Source organism: Artibeus jamaicensis, unplaced genomic scaffold, assembly GCF_021234435.1.
Source record: "Artibeus jamaicensis isolate MK-2021 breed Jamaican fruit bat unplaced genomic scaffold, CSHL_Jam_final contig_558, whole genome shotgun sequence".
In the NCBI taxonomy this organism is placed as follows: domain Eukaryota; kingdom Metazoa; phylum Chordata; class Mammalia; order Chiroptera; family Phyllostomidae; genus Artibeus; species Artibeus jamaicensis.
Window position 1 is genome coordinate 730,673 of NW_026521886.1, and position 18,539 is coordinate 749,211.

An 18,539-nucleotide genomic window follows, 5' to 3' on the forward strand; every position below is an offset into this window, starting at 1 on the left:
AAATATCTTTAAAAGTATGTTTCTCATCTTGTTCATGTCACTCAGCTGTTTGACTTCCCATGCTTTTATCCCCCTGTGTATTAACCAGCTGCTACAACAGATCTAAAACAGTCAGCGCTTAAAGAGGAAAAGTACTACCCTCCGACATCACCGCTGAGGATAAGCAGCCTAGGACTCACACGGAAGGTCCGGGGGGCCCGGGCTCTCTCTGCAGTCGTCCTCTCTCCTCCACAGCTTCACTTTTCATGTTTTCAGTTACATGGACAACTGCAGCCCAAAAATAGTAAACGGAAAGTTTCAGAAATAATTCATAAGTTTTCAATTACGTGTCATTCTGAGTATTGTGATGAGATCTCAAGCCATTTTGTTCTGTCCCATCCAGAACGTGAATCCTTCCTTTGTTCAGAGAACCTACACTGGGTACCCACCCCTTAGTCATGTAGTAGCCATCTTGGTTATCAGATGGGTTATCAGAGAGAGACCTCATTCACATAAGTTTTATTATGTATATTGTTCTATTTTATTAGTAGTTATTGTTAATATCTGAGCCTTATTGATAAATGAAACTTTATCATATGTATGTATAGGAAAAAAACAATACATATAGGGTTTCGGCCAGATACCGAGGGGCCTAGGAATGTATCCTCACAGATAAGGTGGGACTAGTGTGTCTTGTTGTTCTCCCACCCCAAAGGTGTTGCCCTCATCTCCAAGCCCCCGGCTACCTAAGCATCACAACTACATGACAGCCAGTGGGAAGGTGAAAAAATTAGGAAGGGGAGAGTAGGTTCCCTTAAGGGCTCATCCGAGCAGTTTCTTCAATCACTCTCCTCCACATCCCATTGCTCAAATTTAGTCAAATGGCCACAAGTTCTGAGGGAGTGTAGGTAATTGAATATTAATTCAGGGTAACTACATGCCCGACTAGAAATCAGGGGTCCTACTAATATGGAAGAAGGGAGAACAGATATTAGGGGAAATTAACTGGTGCATTGGTCACATCTATCATGAAAGAAAAAACTGCCACAGCCCTCTTTTCTCCCACAGTCTTCAAATACTCCGTTCTATTTCCCTGTGCCACACTAGAGCCAAATATTTTGAGGGGAGATGGTGCAGCATGGAGCTACAGAGCAGTAGCAGACACGTTTCAAGATCCTAAATGTCTTAATAAGTATCACTGATAAGGAAAGAATTGTGATGACTTGTAAAGCTCAGAATGATCCTAACTTACCATGTCTAGAATACTATAAAGGGATTATTCAAATCATTCAACAGGTAAGTATGTAGCTCCAATCTGTGGCTGATTAACTAACTTATTTAAACCATCAATCTGAAAACTCAAGACCACAGGTTCCATTTCCATTGAGCACAATTAGTTCTATTTCATTCTATAGCCAAGGATTCTTTGATAATATGGACCAATCATCTTGTGTGTACACAATGTTGGTCACAGAAGTGAATGGAAGGATAGATACAGGAGGGAGGCAGGAAGAAATAAAAGGATGGGATTCAGAATGCTGGACAAGCAAGGCAAGTCCACCATTACAATGGGTCTATAGTAAACCATTACATAAAACAAAACACAAAGTAGCCCTACCTTTTGCTTGACGTTACTACGGCAATGTGAGGGATACAACAGTAACAGGAAGCATGACCCTTCTCCTTAAAGAAAAAGATATTGTGTGTTTGGAGTATATCAAGATGTTTGTTAAATAAGAAATTGACTTCCGGGTAATGTACAAACAAGTGCAGGGTGAGGTATGATGCCAACTGATGTATGTGTGCGAAAGACGTTCAGAAAGAGAAAGACCATTCGGCGCGCTTCCTGCTTGGGAATGCTTTCTATGGCTTCTCTGCTGCACAATTCCTCCTCACCCTTCAGGACACGGCACAAGCCTCACTCCTGTTCTCCACTGCTCAGATTTAGTCACTTCTCTCTCTTGGCACTACACTGCCTTGTACAGTCTTCTGTCCCTTCACCTTTCCTGCTTAGTAATAAGTATGTTTTACTCCCCTATTACTGTAAGCTTCGTGAGAACAGGCACCTTGTTTCTTCCTTGCATCCACAGCCCATCACAGAGTGTTGGTCCAGTACCAGGTGTGAGAGAATGAATCTCTCAAGTCTGCTGTGGGGGGCCGTGCCAAACTCGATGTGAGGGGTGCTAAATCCAGCTTTGAGATTTCACAGTTGTACAGAAGATTATATATTCCACGATTATTTAGATGCACACTATGGGATGAAAGCTAGTCTTAGTTTCTTTGGACAAGATTATTTTTTTAACTTTGCAAGTTTTATTTTTAATAAACTATTACTGAATAGTTCTATATTTATAGGAAAAGTGCAGAAATGTTACAGGTAGTTTCCATAAACCTGCACTGGTTTTCCCTGTTACTAATATCCACCATTCAGAATGCATTACATGTAGTCATCATTTCTCTTTAGGCTTCTCTTGGTTATAAACATTTCTCAGACTGTCATTGTTACGGAGAACTTGATAGTTTTGAGGGTCACTGGTCAGGTATTTGAAAGAATATCCTTCAATTAAAATTTGATGGTGCCCTGGCTGGCATGGCTCAGTGGATTGAGTCCTGGCCCAGAACTGATAGGTCTCTGGTTCAATTCCCAGTCAGGGCACATGCCTGGGATGCAGACCAGGTCCCCAGTATGGGTGCATGAAAGGCAGCCACACATTGATGTTTCTCTCCCTCTCTTTCTCCTTCCCTTCCCCTTTCTCTAAAAATAAATATTTTTAAATAATAAAAAAATAAAATAAAATTTGTCTGATGGTTATTATTAGACTGGGGTTATAAATGTTTTTTGGGGGGAGAAGATCACAGAGTTTGCCATTTTTATCACTTCATATCAAGGATTCATACTATCATCATGACCTAACCAATCTTCATGTTGGTTTTGACCACATGACTGACATACTGCTTTTCAGATTTCTGGAGATGATTTTTAAAGAAATCATCATTAATTGGAAGAATCCAGGTGGTTGGAACACAGGGTATCCCAAGGTTATAGCCTCTCCTCCAGTAAAAACTGAGAGGCAACTCCCTGTGTGTGTGTGTGTGTGTGTGTGTGTGTGTGTGTGTGTGTGTTGGGATGGGGTGGGGTGGGGTGGGGGGCCGAGATAAGGACAATAGCCTAACTAGACCCTCTGATCTGCTCCAGGACTAGGAAAGGAAATTGTGATTTACTGATTGAATAACCAAAGGAAAGCCAAGTGATACAGGGTTTTACATATAGGAAAAAGACATATGTATTTTCTGAAATACACAACAAGAAGACATTGTAGGTCCTTATGTGGGAAAGTTGTAAGAAAATGAGTGTTTTAGAAAAGTTATTTTGATTGATTTTTGGAGAAGACCCAAGTGGGAAAGCAGGAGATATTTGAGCAGGGACAGTCCAGGAGTGGGATGAGAAGCTGACGGTGGATGGTCCTGACCAAGCCTCAAAAGCAAGAGCCAGATGTCAGGCCAGGTGTCAAAGTTTAAGGGCTATAAAACAATGGAGCTATTTCCAAAGCTAGGAAGTGGAAGGAAGAATGGAAAACTGAAAAGACATTTGCAAGAGTGAACTGAGCTTGGGGACAATCCCAGGATGGCCTTACGAGGGAGAAGGAAGCTCGTCCCAAGGGTGGTTTCTTCACATTGACACACTTGGAAGACAGGGACGGCACCGCGGACAGAAACGTGTAGTCCACCAGCAGAGCCCACTCCAGGCAGGGGAAGAACACACTCCGTTTAGTTAGTCTTGCCTCCAGATGAGCCTTTGGGAGGAGGATGAAGGGGGAGCCACCAACCACCAGACCTGGAGATCTCGGGAATGAGAGGGAGGAAGAAGACTGACTGGAAGTTAGTAGCACTATTTTCAGACAATAATTATTAAATTGCTGTAAAATCTCCTTTACTTACTGCATGAATTTATTTAACAAATCCTTTCATTGTAGATACAGCAAATGTAAATGTCACCCCAGCCCATATGGAATCATAAGTAATTCAAATATACAGGGCCAACACAGAGTGTAAATCAATCATGTTTTATTCTATTTCAGAAAAAAATTTTCCCGAGTGGTCCTTGTTACTCTAAAATGCAAATGTTTCTGCTCATTCTATATCATGAAAAATATCTATGGAGTGAACATTGGAGTTATCTTTCTTTTAACAAAGAGTTAACAGAATTTCTAATGCTTTCTGCCATTTTCAAAACAAATATTTGTGTGTCAGGATAAATTTCATCATCAGCCAAGCTATTCTTTATGTCAAATAGTGGTTAATAATTTTTATTATTAGAAATGTTTTTGCTAATTCCTGGAGATAAGTGTAATGGAATTGAAACCAAAAGTGGGGCACATCATCCCTTTTTAACAAGTAATTCAGAAGTTTCTCTTGTGTGTAACTAAAACACAAAACCATCTAATCACGTTTTCCTCTGAGGCATCCAGGACCTTTCCACAGATTTTTTTTCTTCACTATCCTACTGCAAATAAAAAATAGATTTTTACTAGATTAAAAAACACCTGTAGATTAAAGTTAGTGAATCCTGCGGAGACACACACTTTACATGCCCTGTTAAATCCACCGAGACCTCAAAATTAATTTTGTAATGAGCACAGCCAAGTCAGTTCTCGTCGGACAAGTGAGTGGCTGGCAGCAATGTTCACATCTGCTCTTCATTTGTGGGGTGAGAGGCACATGGGAGAAGCTAATGGAACATTGACCAGTCTCCAATTTCCTACTTCTAATAATATTTGCCTTTCCTCACCAAACACAATGCCGTCCTTGTCATTTGTTCGCCAGACCAGAATCACCAATAGAGAACATGTGAGGAGAGGGCTCTGGGGTCAGATGCAGAGAACAAATCTCAACTCCTTTATTTACCAGCTGTGTCACCTTCACTCAATTGCTTCACCTCTCTAAACTTATGCTTTTGCACCTGTTACATAATGTGCTAATAGTGATCCCCTTCTACAGTAGATGGAAGGGTGGATGATGTACTAGGGTGCGGTATGGAGGGGTAACCATTGTTACCATTTGCTGAGAGTGTCCCCGAAACTGCTTTACTTGTTTTTATGAATTCCCTTAGTTACTCCTCATAACTCTATTACTAGCTCCATTTTACAGCTGAAGAAATTAAAGCATAGTAACTTGTCCAAGATTGAATAAAAATGACAATTTTAGGATTTTAACCCACATATCTATCTGGCTTAAGGTTCACACTCTGAGCTATTACATCATATTTCAAGGCAGGAAATAAACGTTATGAACTTTCTAAGAAGCAAACAAGTGCTCAGAATGTTAGCTTGCCTCAAAAGAGACAGCAATGACAAACTTCTCAGGCATTCCTTACCAGACCCAGCGGACATAGCCAGCTACCAGAAGGCATACTGACAGACGTGATGGTGACATTTATGTCCGTTATGAAATATGAGGGCAGATATATATGGCTTTAAACACTAACAAGACCACCTCACACCCATAAGGATGCCTGTTATTTAAGAAAAATGGAAAATAAGTGTTAACAAGGATATGGACAAATTTAAACCCTTGTGCCCTTCTGGTGGGAATGTAAAATTGGGCAACTGCTATGAAAACAGTATGGTGGTTCCTCAAAAAATTAAAAAGAGAATTACCAAATGATCCAGCATTTCTACTTCTGACTATATACCCAAAGGACTTAAAAGCAAGGACTCAGAGAGATACTTGTTCATCAGTGATCATAGCAACATTATTCACAATATCTAAAGGGTAGAAGCAACCCAGATGTTCATCAGTAGCTGAATGTATGAACAAAATGTGGTGTATACATACAACAACATATTATTCAGCCTTAAAAAACGAAGGTAATTCTGACCCATACTACAGCAGGGGTGAACCTGGAGGGCATTATGCTAAAAAATAAGCCAATCACAAAAGGACAAATATATTATTCCACTTATTGATGTACCTGTAGTAACTCAGTTCATAGGCAGAGAGTGGAAGAGTGTTTTGCCAGGAGGTTGGGGGAGATGGGAATGGGGAGTTATTGATTAATGGGTAGAGTTTCAATTTTGAAAGATAAAAAGAATTCTGGACATGGATGGTGGTGATAGTGAATGTATTTAATGCCACTGCACTATACCGTTATAAAATGGTTACAGTGGTAAGTTTTATGTGTGTTTTATCACAATGTAAAAAACACTAAAGGGAAGAAACACTGCTAATAGGAATAACCCATGATGTAAGTGGTTATTGGAAATGACCTCCAGCAGCCTCCCTCACCTCCAAGTTCATCACAATGCTTACCTAATGGATATGAGCAACACCACTGGGGTGGGCCAGAAACCCCAAATCCCAGCCTGTCCTGGGGAAGCTCTGCAGACCCCAATGGGGACTGCCACTTACCGCACCTCCTCCACTTCCGTGGCTGTTACCTTCTAGGGACCTTAAGACTTGCCTGCCACTCACTCCCCACCTTTACCCCATAAGCCCAAATTGAAAACTAGAATGTTTCCTCTCTTCAAGCATAAGCATGCAATCTGCATGTCAGTTTTCTGATGCTAAAGGTGAAATTAAAGATCAGGTTTTTCTTTCTCTAAGTGAAGGAATCTTTACAGAGCCATACATACTCAAGATATAAGATAAAGAAAAGTTTTACTTAGGCCACCTGACCTCACCAGGCCATATGGAGAGAGAAGAAAAATTTCTCGCCATTCTGGGCAGAGTATCCAGCCTTGGTTAGGAGGGAGGTGAGCATGGTTTCAGCATCTGGCAGGTCCCAAAACAAGTGCTCCCTCTCATGGCCAGAGGAGAAACAGCAGTTCCACAAGCAGGTTTTGTTTTTTTTTTTTAAAGATTTTATTTATTTATCTTTAAAGGGAAGGGAAGGAGAGAGGGAGAGAAACATCAATGTATGGTTGCCTTTTGTGCATCCCCTGCTGGGAACTGGCCTGCAGGGAACCAGCCTGCAACCCAGGTATATGCCCTGACTGGGAATCGAACCGCGATCCTTTGATTCGCAGGCCCCCGCTCAATCCACTGAGCTACACCAGCCAGGGCCAAGCAGGTTTTTTCTTAACATGAATTCAGTGCGTTAGGAATTTGGAGAGGACAAAGTGAAGTCAGTTTCTCTCTACTGTGCGATATCTCAGGCCACAGTCCAGGGTGAATCAACAACTGGGGCCCAGAGCAATCCAGAGGCTTCTTCATTTGCAGGCCTAGCTGTTGATGCTGGTTGTCAGCAGAGACCTCAGCTGGGCTGTGAGTGGGAATGCCTACATATGTTCTTTCCATGTCATTTCTCTGTGTTGGCTACTTTGGGCTTTTTTACAGCATGATTCCTGGACTCCAAGTGTAAAAGGTGGAAATACATTGAATTTTAAAGATCTACCCTCAGAATTCACAGGACATCCATTTCTTCTACCACATTCTATTAGTTGAGGTGATAAAGATTTGCCCAGGTTCAAGAAGAGGAAATGCAGACCTCACCATTCAATGAGAGGCATGAAAAGGTCACACTGTAAGAAAAGCATGAAGGATAGTATATATTGCTGGGCACCTTTGGAAAATACAATCTTCCAGATACCTACCTGGTTGTTTGGTTTCTTATCTGTGACAAATACTAGACATGGTGGACCTGGACATGGGACACAAGATCCACACACTTTTGCCACTCCCTCAGGTCCCTCCACATGCTTCTTCCAGATCTCTTTGCTACTGAACTACAAAAACTGTCCTTAACACCCTCTAACACACCATTCACTATTGCTCAAGACTATGTTCATCCTTACCTCAGACAATTCCTCTCTTCATTCAAAGGCAATGACTAAATGTACATCTCACAGGTCTGCCCACCAGGATTTTCCTCACCACTGTCCTTTAGGGCCCTTCCCCAAAGGGGACTGTCGTGCAGTAGCAGTCAAGCTGCACCAACACACCAAGCCTGAACCTACCTTAAACATTTTCCTCCATCATCTGGCCACAGGTGTGAGCTGAGGAATACAAGCTCAGACCTATGGAGTATAAGACATGGAGATCTGGGCAATCTGTTCACATAACCTACGACTTCTGGGCCTGATTTTTTTAGATGTTATTTATTTTTAGAGACAGGGAAAGGAGAAAGAGAGGAAGATAATCATTGATGTGTGAGAGATACATCTATCAGTTGCCTCCGCAAATGGGGACACAGCCCACAACCCAGGCACATGCCCTGACTGGGAATGGAACCAGCGGCCTTTCATTTCGCAGGCCGGCACTCAACCACTGAGCTACACTAGCCAGGGCTGGACCTGCTTAAATATGATCTCACATACACCATTTCTATGGTTCGGTGGATTTTTGCTGTGCATACCTGACCTTACAATATCCAGGTCCTGAAGGGCAGCTGTGCTCATTTGATGTTCTATAGTCAAAGACTAGTTTCTGCTAGAGCTCAGTATCATGACAACGGGTGCTTTCTGAATGGTTTGGCCGCAGAAGGCACACGGTCTTACTCTAGAACCTTAGGAATTTGTTCTGTGGCTCTCCTTTTAGGTCTTGCTAGAGTCCACAGAGCATCATCGCCACCTGGCACCTTAGGGTCTATCACACCATCATGAACTGAGTGGAAGAACAGCTTGCATCACAACAGGAACATGCTGCCAAGCCTTCTCTTTTCTTAACCTTACTCAAAACTGGTAGCCTTTTGACTCACTTGATAACCCCCTCTTGGGTTAGAAAAGTATTTCCAGGTGTGACACAGGCTACCTGTCCAATCCAAAGAGGTGCAGCAAATACTGTTCTTTTCCTTAGTGGTGGGAAATGAAAGATTCAATAACTTTTCCTTTACCTTGAAGGGGACACCCAGGCATGCCTCAGATATCCGAACTCCAAAAAATGCAGGCCCCTGAACATTTGTAACCTATCACTCCTTTTGAACTATATAATGACAAAAAGCAGGAGAGTTAACCAGACTTACAGGGTTCGCAGGTAAGCATTCACAGCTCTGAGTCATCATGAACTCAATATTCCCAAGTGAATGCAAAATTCTTTTGATCTTGTTTCCTGATGGGAATTGAGTATGCATAGCATCTATTCGCCAGATGAAAATCACACAGAAAAGTGTTGGAGGCTGTGTTGATGAGTTCAACCAAAGGCACAACACCTTCAACAGCCTCTGTAATTGAAGCTATAACTTGAGTCAGGGGTGTTACTCATTTTCACCGGAAGCCACATCAGCCTAGCAATTGCCTTTAAAGGGCTGAATTTTAAGACTGTATAAATGTAACTACTCCTTAACTGGGGGCAAGGTGCTCAGAGCTGCTGCCGGGTAGAAATAAGGTGCCCGGCCAGATAAAAAAAAGGCAGAGGTCATATGGTATTTGTCTTTCAATGCCTGGCCTATTTCACTCAGCATAATGCTTTCCAGTTCCATCCATGTTGTTGCAAAGGGTAGTAGCTCCTTCTTTCTCCCTGCTGCAGACACTGAAATAGAGAACAAGTGGGCAGTGACCAGAGGGGAGAGGGAAGGGAATTTAAGGGGGAAAAAGGGGAGGGATTTTAAGGAGCAAGTGTGAAAGACACAGGGATGAGGACTAGGGGGGAGGGAGGTGGGGAGATGGGGCAGGGGGGCTGGGATGGTAGAAACAGACAAAAAACTGTACTTGAAAAATAACTAAATTTAAAAAAAAGGCAGAGGGCTGGATTTGGGCCGCAGGCCTTGTGTTTACCACCTGTGACTTAAGTTTACAGTAGCCCACCCTCATTTGCTATGGTCCATCTGATTTAGGAGGGACCGTGCTGGCAAACCAATCCCCCTGCAGCCTCTAAGTCCTTTAGGTTGTCATTAATCTCTGCAGTTCGCTGGAGCGAGATAGTGCTTCTAAGTTACTATCTTTATGATGGAGTGGAGTGGAAGAGGCAGTTTTAGATCTTCCTACACTAATGGTTCTTACTTCGTATGTCAGAGGGTCAATGCGATGGTTCTATCTAGTGCAAGTATAGCCGTCTCGATTATGCACTCAGCGACTGAAGAGATGATCAACAATTGATGGATCTATTGGAGCCACCATGAACCATTTTTGGGCCAGGACACCATCACCTGGCCCCTGTATGCCCTGCTCTAACAGAAAGCTATGGTAGCAGTGCAGATTTCCTGCATCAATGTAGATCACCCTCTATCCAACACCCCTTGAAAGAGCTGGACATTTTCCCACCTGTTTTCCCCAGTGTAAAATATCTCTGAAAAATGGTCATAAGTTCTGTTAGAAAAGGTTTGAGTACATACTGCATACAAGGTAGGGCAAAGTAGGTTATAGCTAGGAGTATGCAAAATACATTTTATTCATATATTATTGTTAATTATTGTACTTTACCCATATGAACAACTTTAAACCTACTTGCACCCCATCCTCTATATGATGGCGTTGCAAGAACTTCCTCAGGGGAATTCATATCCCCTGTAGATCAATGGGCTCTTGGTTTGAGAACAAGCTCATTTCTGCAAACAGGTCCAGAGATCATACTTTTCCATCTGGCAGTTGACATCTGCTTTCTGCTCACCCATTCTTGATTGCATTGTTTCTGGTATGTAAATCAACCAATGCCTTCATTAGCTTGTGATCTATCTTACCTCTAGGAACATCACAGTCTGCCAGAACGCCACCAACCCCCTACATTTCAAGGATCCCCTACATTTCAAAGATCTCTGACTGGTAACTGCATTCACTTTCTGATGGTTAAGTGATGCGAACTGCCCTTGCTATTCTGGAATCCTGTCATATCGATTAACGCTAGGGCATCTCCTACTGTCATCTCTGGCCTGTACAGAACAATCACCACCGAGCCCCTCATCTAAGTCAATACCTACTCATTACTGCAATTTTCCTGCTTTAGTGAAAGGATTGTCCTCTGGGCCCTCCCAGAGAACACAGCTGGCAAATTCTCTGGTCTCATATGATTATTCTAAGAAGTTCACTACTCAGAGCCTCCTGACCCTTTCCTTAATAACCTGCCAAGACAGTGCTGAGGTCTCCCTCTCATTTACTGTAGATTACCATTGCGCCCACACTTCAAGTTGCTATCCTCACAGGGTGTTAGGACTTGCTGAGACATTAAATCATCAGCTACTGGATATCAACTTCATTCCTACTTAGCTTTGCACACTGCCAGTCCAGTACTCTCAAGATCCATTACCTCGTGAAATCCTTGGTTCCTGCTGACATATAAATTAACCTGTGGTTTTTCTTGTGAATAAATAACTTTCTCCTGTAGTAAAAGCTGCACTTTCCATTGTATCTGTACTGAAATCTAACCCTAGCTATTCATGAGGAAGCAGTGAGGGAAGGCAAGGGTGCAATCACCTTGTGAGGCAAATGACTGAGGTGCAGCCTTGAATCATCTCCAGGTAATGGGAGTCTGCTTTTTTCCAGCAAGGAAGAAGGTGACCTTCTATCATCCCAGAAGGCTAAGGAATCTGGGGGTTCAGGTACCTCAGGCAAATCTACCTAAGTGTCCCCATCTCAGTCCCAGAGTTTGACTTGGATTTAACATAAAAAACATGTCAGCCTGGGCATTCAATCTCTTTACAGCTCTGCCACCCTTTTCATGAATTTCTGGGCTGAACTGGAAGTGCAATACGGCCTCTGGTTGCAGAAGATAAGGGTCTCTGAATGAATAATGCTATGTTGGTGTGGATCATCTTTTAGTCACAGACTGCTTTGGGAATGTTGTAAAAGCCATAGGAAGATGGGAAACCGCCTACTAGATGGGTGTCAAGAGCAAGTTATGTCTCTGTGCCTTAGTTTCATTATTTATAAAATGAAGAGAGTAACAGTACAAACCTGGAGCAGATGTTTTTTGTCCCCCAGGCGGCCTTGGAAGCAGTCCATCCTCGGAGGAAAGTTCTGGCAGCTGCCAGCATCCCACCTCAAGCAAGCAGAGGTGTGTAGCTCTGCTTTTCTGCCTCAGGGCCTTCTCGAATTGCAGCATCCCCTGGGACAATCCTTGCCACCTCCATACCCCATGGTAGATTGCAGTAGGTGGATAAATGTCCCAGATTCCTCCTTCCAGAGGATAATTCCAAGGCACATTCTACATTATTTCTCAGAAAGTCCCCGAGAGGCTATAAAAGCCCATTGTTGACCATATCAATAACCAGTTTAATAGCCACCTTCCTGGTCTCTCTCCCTGCCTTTATTCCTGTTCCACACCTTCTCCATCACCTTCCATATAAACTACTTGCATCCATGCCCTGCCATCGGTTCTGCTTTTCAGGGAACCCAAATGAAGCCAGGGGAAAAATGACCACTTTAAACTGGATAACTGAAAATAATTTAGTAAAGGGATCATGAAGATGAGGTAATTAGGGAAAGAAGGAATGGTGCAGCACACCAGGGCTAGTAATACAGCTAAGGAAGTAAGTGGGAACCCTGGCCTTTTTTTAGTACAGGTAGGAGGGCCAGGACTAAGATGAAGCCTGTATACACCCCCAGCACAACATTTAAGAAGGCAGGGACTCTCAGGTTTCTGGAAGTGCCAGCCTGAGAGTGAGTGCTTCCTGAAATTTCACACCCTAGGTCTCTGCTTGCCTCACCCTGCTCCCAGCCTTTAAGAGAACAAGTCAGGCGTCATTTTTCTCTCATCCTTTCCTACTGATGCCTCCAATTTGCTGAACCCAAAGTTCCAGGGGCATTTACATTAGCCTTCTAGAGCACTGGTACCCAACATTTTGGCTCACACCAAGGATCAGTTTCGTGAAGACAATTTTTCCACGGATGTGGGGGTGGGAAGGGGATGGAGCTCAGCAGCAATGCTAGCTTTGGGGAGTTGGATGAAGCTTCGCTATGGGAGGGTGGGGGGCATGGAGATCCCTGTTCTGGAGCATAGAAAGGTAGAGTGTTAAACAGAAACTATCCAATTCTGCACACTGCCTCAGTGGAGTTATGATGATTATATGAATTAAGATATAAAGTGCTTAGAGAGGTACCTGAAACATGCTGCTCTTGTTCTTATGACTACTGTCCATAGGATGCAAAAATTTGAATATTAGGTTCATGAAGCCCCTGAAGTATATTTATAGACTAGGTTCAAGGACTAAACCCCACCTTTGATTAAGTTCTTTTCATTGTATGGTGAGCCTTCACAAACTGGCCTTCAAACTTTTTTCCCTCCTACTAGTCCAGTCTTTCCCAACCTTTTACATCATAGTACTCATAGAAAATGGCAATATTTATACAACACTGGAATGAAGAGATGAGGTGGCCCTCAACCTGGAGTAAATGGCTCAGGGACTCTGCCTGCCCCAAAGACTGAGGGCCTCAGTATCTTAGCACACCCCTGCCAGATGGAAAGCTCTGGTGAAATCTATCATTTTCCCTGCACAGTAACACCAATTTAGCTTTCTTAAAATATGTCCACACATCCTTTTATGTAATGAAAATAATACCCAGAATTCTTGGTCTGATGTTCAAGATCAAGGCAAGGGGTTGAAAAAGACAGCAGAAATTATTTTACCAATGATGAGGTGAAGCGCAACAACGTTAAATGACTTGTCCAAAACAACATGCCAATAGAGGTTCATTATCAAGGTCAAGTTCAAGTACCACTACCTTTATGAAGGCTTCTCAGTTCACATTAGATAATGTTTAAATTAAAACTATAAATAATTACACCCTACAGACCACACTCAAGCAGGCTTTACTTCTGATGGACCCTGTGGACCCAGTGGAAACTGCTGGATCATAAAGTGTGCATGTTGACCTTTATAAGATATGCCAAATTGCTTTTCCAAGCTATATCAACTTAACTCATAGCAATAATGTGTACAAATTCCTACTGATGCACATGTGCTCCAGAATTTGGTATTCCTATACTAAATTTTGTCAATTTACTGAATGAAAAATGGTATCTTGACATAGTTTTTTTTGTATTTGTGGATTAATAATGAGACATGGAATCTTCTCATATATTTATTAGTCATGGCATTTCCTCTTCCACATTGCTATTTCTTATCCATTTTTCCTTTTCAATAATCTATCAACCATCATAATCTCCTGCTACTTACATTTCCTCATTGAAGATTACAGATCATTTTACATTTGCCACATTTATATCTCCTATTTTCCTTTTTATGGCACACCGGTAAAGTATAACCTGTGCCACCTAAATAGGTAGGTGGGTTTCAGGTAATTGTTCACGTATGAATAATCCTACCCTCATAAGATTAAGATTCTCGATCTTTGTCATTTACGAGGATGACATTAGTTTCTACATTAGTTTAGACCTTTATTCTTACAAGTTCTATCTCCTCTACTCCTTGACACTGGAAGGGCGCGATCGTGTCATACACATCCTTAAACTACTACTGCAAGCATAGCGCCAGCACACTGCGTGTATTTAATACTTTCTATGATTTTCACCGCTGTGTACGAAGGCCGTCCTGCAAACATCGTCCACACTTATTTTACAACTGGGACCAACATTCAGCGTCCATGGGGTTTCCCTCGCCCATCTCTGCCACTTCACGTTGAAAGTGTGCTAAGAATCACCTGCAGGTCTCTTTCATACAGTTAGGCGGCAATGGGCTCCGTTGTTGTTTCACAAAACAAGAGGGGGTCACCACCGAAGCGGCTGTGGGGGAGATTTTCACCTCTCCCTGCAACCTGGACTTTCCGCGGGCGAGCCCTTCCGGACCAATCGTTTTTCTTCACATATACCGCCTAAAAAGAGCAGTACCCACATCTACATCAAAGGCCCAAAATTCATGGTCATGAGTTCCTGGGCTGTTTTTTTATAAGAACAAACCGTACAAACACAAGGACGCCCAAACACTAACACACAAACGAAAACACACCCACGTGCTCCGATCTGGTCCCGCGGCTCCAGGCCTTTGAAACTGAACAGAGAAAAATTATCTTAGCATCCTACTTCACACTTTCGACAATAACTTTTCAGCAAAAGTAAAACCTAAAGGTTCAAATAGTTGATTAAAAATGTAATCTATTTTTTTATGTGTCTTTTTGTCTTTGTGTCTTTATGAGGGCTAATCTGAGTCTCCATACTGAGCCTCCCCAGGAGCACAAGTGTGGAAACTGCGACAAGTTAGGCGCGGCTGCACCGGAGGCGGGACAGAGATTGTGACGCCACAGCTGCGGGGCGGAGGCGACGCTGTCAGAGGGGAGGCTCCGAGTGCCGCCACCGCCAGACCCCCCGGCTAAGAGACGGCGAGGGTCTCTGACCCCGTGCGCTTATCCGTGGTGGTCCGCCCACGTTGAGTCCCGCGTGAAGATGGCAGACGATCTCGGAGACGACTGGTGGGAGAACCAGCCAGCTGGAGCAGCCAGCAGCCCAGGTACCCGCTCTGCCCTTCTCCTGCGGGCCTCATCCAGCCCCCACCACCACTAACCCCGCGCCCCACGCCAAGCCCTTCCTGGCGCCCCCTCTGGGGCCCGCCTTTGGCAGTCACGGGTTCAGTCCAGCTGTGGCGCGCACAGCTGTGGGAGCTCACGAGCACGGTCGGGGAGGTGGGTGCGACTTACTGACACGTGGGACAGACAAGTATGACATTAACTAAGATCTGCCCGCCAGTCACGAATGACCCTTTCCAACCTTTGTATTTCTTTTCCTTGTTTTTTAATGGATAAAACCGTTTTCATAAAGACACACATTTTGGGAGTAGTGATTAAGAACAACTTCTGGGTTAGGTTTCACACTGCTTCTGTTCAAATGGCGACTGCAGTCCTCTAATACTGTTTTGACTTTTTCCCCCTCGTCTGTAAAATAAGGATAATAATGCCAATTTCATAAGGTTGTGTTGAGGATTAAATGAAGATAATATAAATGAAGCACTTTAGCACAGCGCTTGATACATAATATGTGCTTGGTAAAATAAGCTAGTTTTTCTTGCTATTATCACCATCATGATGTAATTTGGATTATTAGAGCCTAAAGGAAGCTTAGATAGATAGAGATGGTCCGTTGGAACTCACTCATTTTACAGATGAGGAACATGAGACCTAAGGATGTTAATAACTTGACAAGTGCACATAACTAGTTGGGGTCAGAAACAAGCCTATAATTCAGTTAACACAATTCAGACAATGTTTACTATGCTATGTATACCCAATGCCAATGCAATGGACATTTTAATCTAGAGTAGATAGCATTAATTCTTCACTGTAGGTCTGGCCTCGAACTTTTCTTTTCATGTCCCATAAGGCCTAGTACACAATTATGTCCTTTATCTTTATTCAAAGTCTGCCTCTTTACTAGCTTCTGAGTTGTTGTTGTTGTTTTTTAGGACAAAGCCAAAGTCTGATTTAGGTCTGTATAGTCCACAGGGCCCTGCACATGATTGACACTTGATACATATTTGCTGTGAATATTAATGTTGAAATATGAGTTGTGAGATATCTGTTAAAAACAACAAAATTCTACCAAAGCATGTTTCCACAAGGGCAGCTCTTGGATACAAACGGAGCAGATGTCATTTTTAAAAAGGTAGCCTTTATAATAATTCCTCCATTAAACTTCCTGACTCTTTGCATCTTCGTTTCTGGTAAGTGTATCTCTTGTGTTTCAAGGCACAAATATCTTTCTTTGTAGCCTGTATTGTCCCAAATTTACTCTAATAACCCTTCTCCTCCGTAACTCAGGTGTTAAAAGCTGTATTTTATGGTACGATCCAAGGGTAGAGACCACTTAAATAATCGAATTCTTTTCTAGTGGTGAACTGGATCCTAATTCTTGATTCTACCCCTGCCTCTTGCCCCTCATCAGCTATGTGTCTCTGAAGTTAGTTATCCTTTGGAAGGAGGGAAGTCAACTTGTATAGAGCATCAGTTATGTGCTAGATGTTTTCATAAATACGAATTTATTTCATGTTTACAACATCTTTTAAAATGTCATTTTTATAGATGAAAAACTGAGAAAAGTAATATTCTTAGGAACACAGCAAGGAAAATATCTGGGAAGAGTGTAGTCAAGTGTGCCTGACTTTCTAAGTCACAATTCCCCACTATTATTACATGGCTTCTCTGGGCCACAGTATCATGTTCTGTAAAATGAGGGGTCCCTAGGGATTATGTTTTTAGGGGTTTTACCCACCAACAGTTCTACACATTAAATCTAGTAGAACTTTAACGAGTTACAGCCTCCTTCATCTCAGTTGCCAGGATCCCCATCAAGATAGTGTGTTGGAGTCCCCAGGATTACCTTACTTCTTAGATTCCTTCCAGCTGTAAGACTACCTATCAGTAACATTAACTTTTTCAGAGGCCTTTGCTTTGTTAACTGCTTTTAACTAAAGTGAGCGTGTAAGCTTCCTTGAGATCTGCTTGAGTGATTATTTACTAGTAATTTGCCTTCCTAATCTGTGGTATTTCTAATACAGAAGAAATCACAGCTGAACCAACTTAGATTTCCTGATTCTTCCTACATTAATAGGGAAAGATCAGCCTAAAATGTATCAATTATGTTTTGTTTTGAAGGTCAAAGTGGAAATAGTGCCTTCAGTCAGAGAAAAGTAGGATAGTTATAATGATGGTTTTATTCCTGTTGTGTATTATGCTACTGGCCTGTAAAAAATAAACATTTTTCCTTATCACCTGTTCGCAGTTCATACCTATGGTGATGATACAAGGGAGCGTTTTAGTTACTTACTCAACAAATATTTGTTGGCTTTATACTGTGTATAACACTTGTCTAATGTATCCAGCTGTTTATTGTGTGTCTAAGAAAATGTACCATGGTTTTGCTGTTATCAGGACTTCTTAGATGTGGAATGAAATTCACAGGCTCTTGACCTAGATGTGACCCTTTTTGCATGCATTTTATGGCTCTTCAAGACCTGTCATTTTCATATTAGAATCCTGCATTGTACTGGAGGCCAGCATGGGGCCTGGCACTTGGTGTTTCATAGATACAGCTGAATGAATGCGTGAATACATGCAAACAAGATGCTGTAGAGTTCCTGGTGACCATGTCCATAAGCAGACATAATTTTTTATCCAATCTAGATACTTTTGAAAGTGGAAGGCCATGCTATTAGAATTGAGCTGGGACTGTCCTGGCCCACCTGGGATGTCCAATCACTCATTTGGTGACGTCATTGGTGATGATTGGAGTCACCATCCAGGATAAGACAGCTAAGAGTTCTGTTGAGAATGCAGTGCAGTGCAGTCTACTTTAGGCAGGAGACCCTAGGAGTCATCTAATGGCATCTAATATTTCGTTTTATTTCACTGATTTTCTTATTTCCTGTCTACTTTAAGAAATTATTTGAATTGATTTATAGCAAAGAATACATGCAATAGTATCATGATTGCAAACATTAATGATAAAGTCAGCAGGGGCATCTGCCTGAGATTTATTGTAGTTGACTCAGTGCGAAGCTGAAAACTGAGAGAATGTTATTCACTGCATGGATTTTGTGACTTGTGGAGTTAGAGGTGGTCACTTAATAAGTCACTGACTGAAGAGAACACTGTTTTCCCTCTTTATTCCAGTAACATGCCTATTAAATTACCAAGTCAGTGTCCAGCAGGCAGCTGGGTTTGGAGCTCCAGGGTTGGGTCAGGGCT

General features: G+C 42.4%; 1 protein-coding gene across 1 annotated transcript in view; it reads left to right on the forward strand.

Moving 5' to 3' along the window:
* Positions 1–15,095: 15,095 nt before the first annotated feature.
* CMSS1 (cms1 ribosomal small subunit homolog) overlaps positions 15,096–18,539 on the forward strand; it is a 378,052-nt gene continuing 374,608 nt past the window's right edge. The window contains exon 1 of the mRNA XM_037160856.2: positions 15,096–15,310. Coding sequence (XP_037016751.2) covers positions 15,247–15,310 — 64 coding nt within the window. The 5' untranslated portion in view covers positions 15,096–15,246. The remainder of the gene's footprint in view (positions 15,311–18,539) is intronic.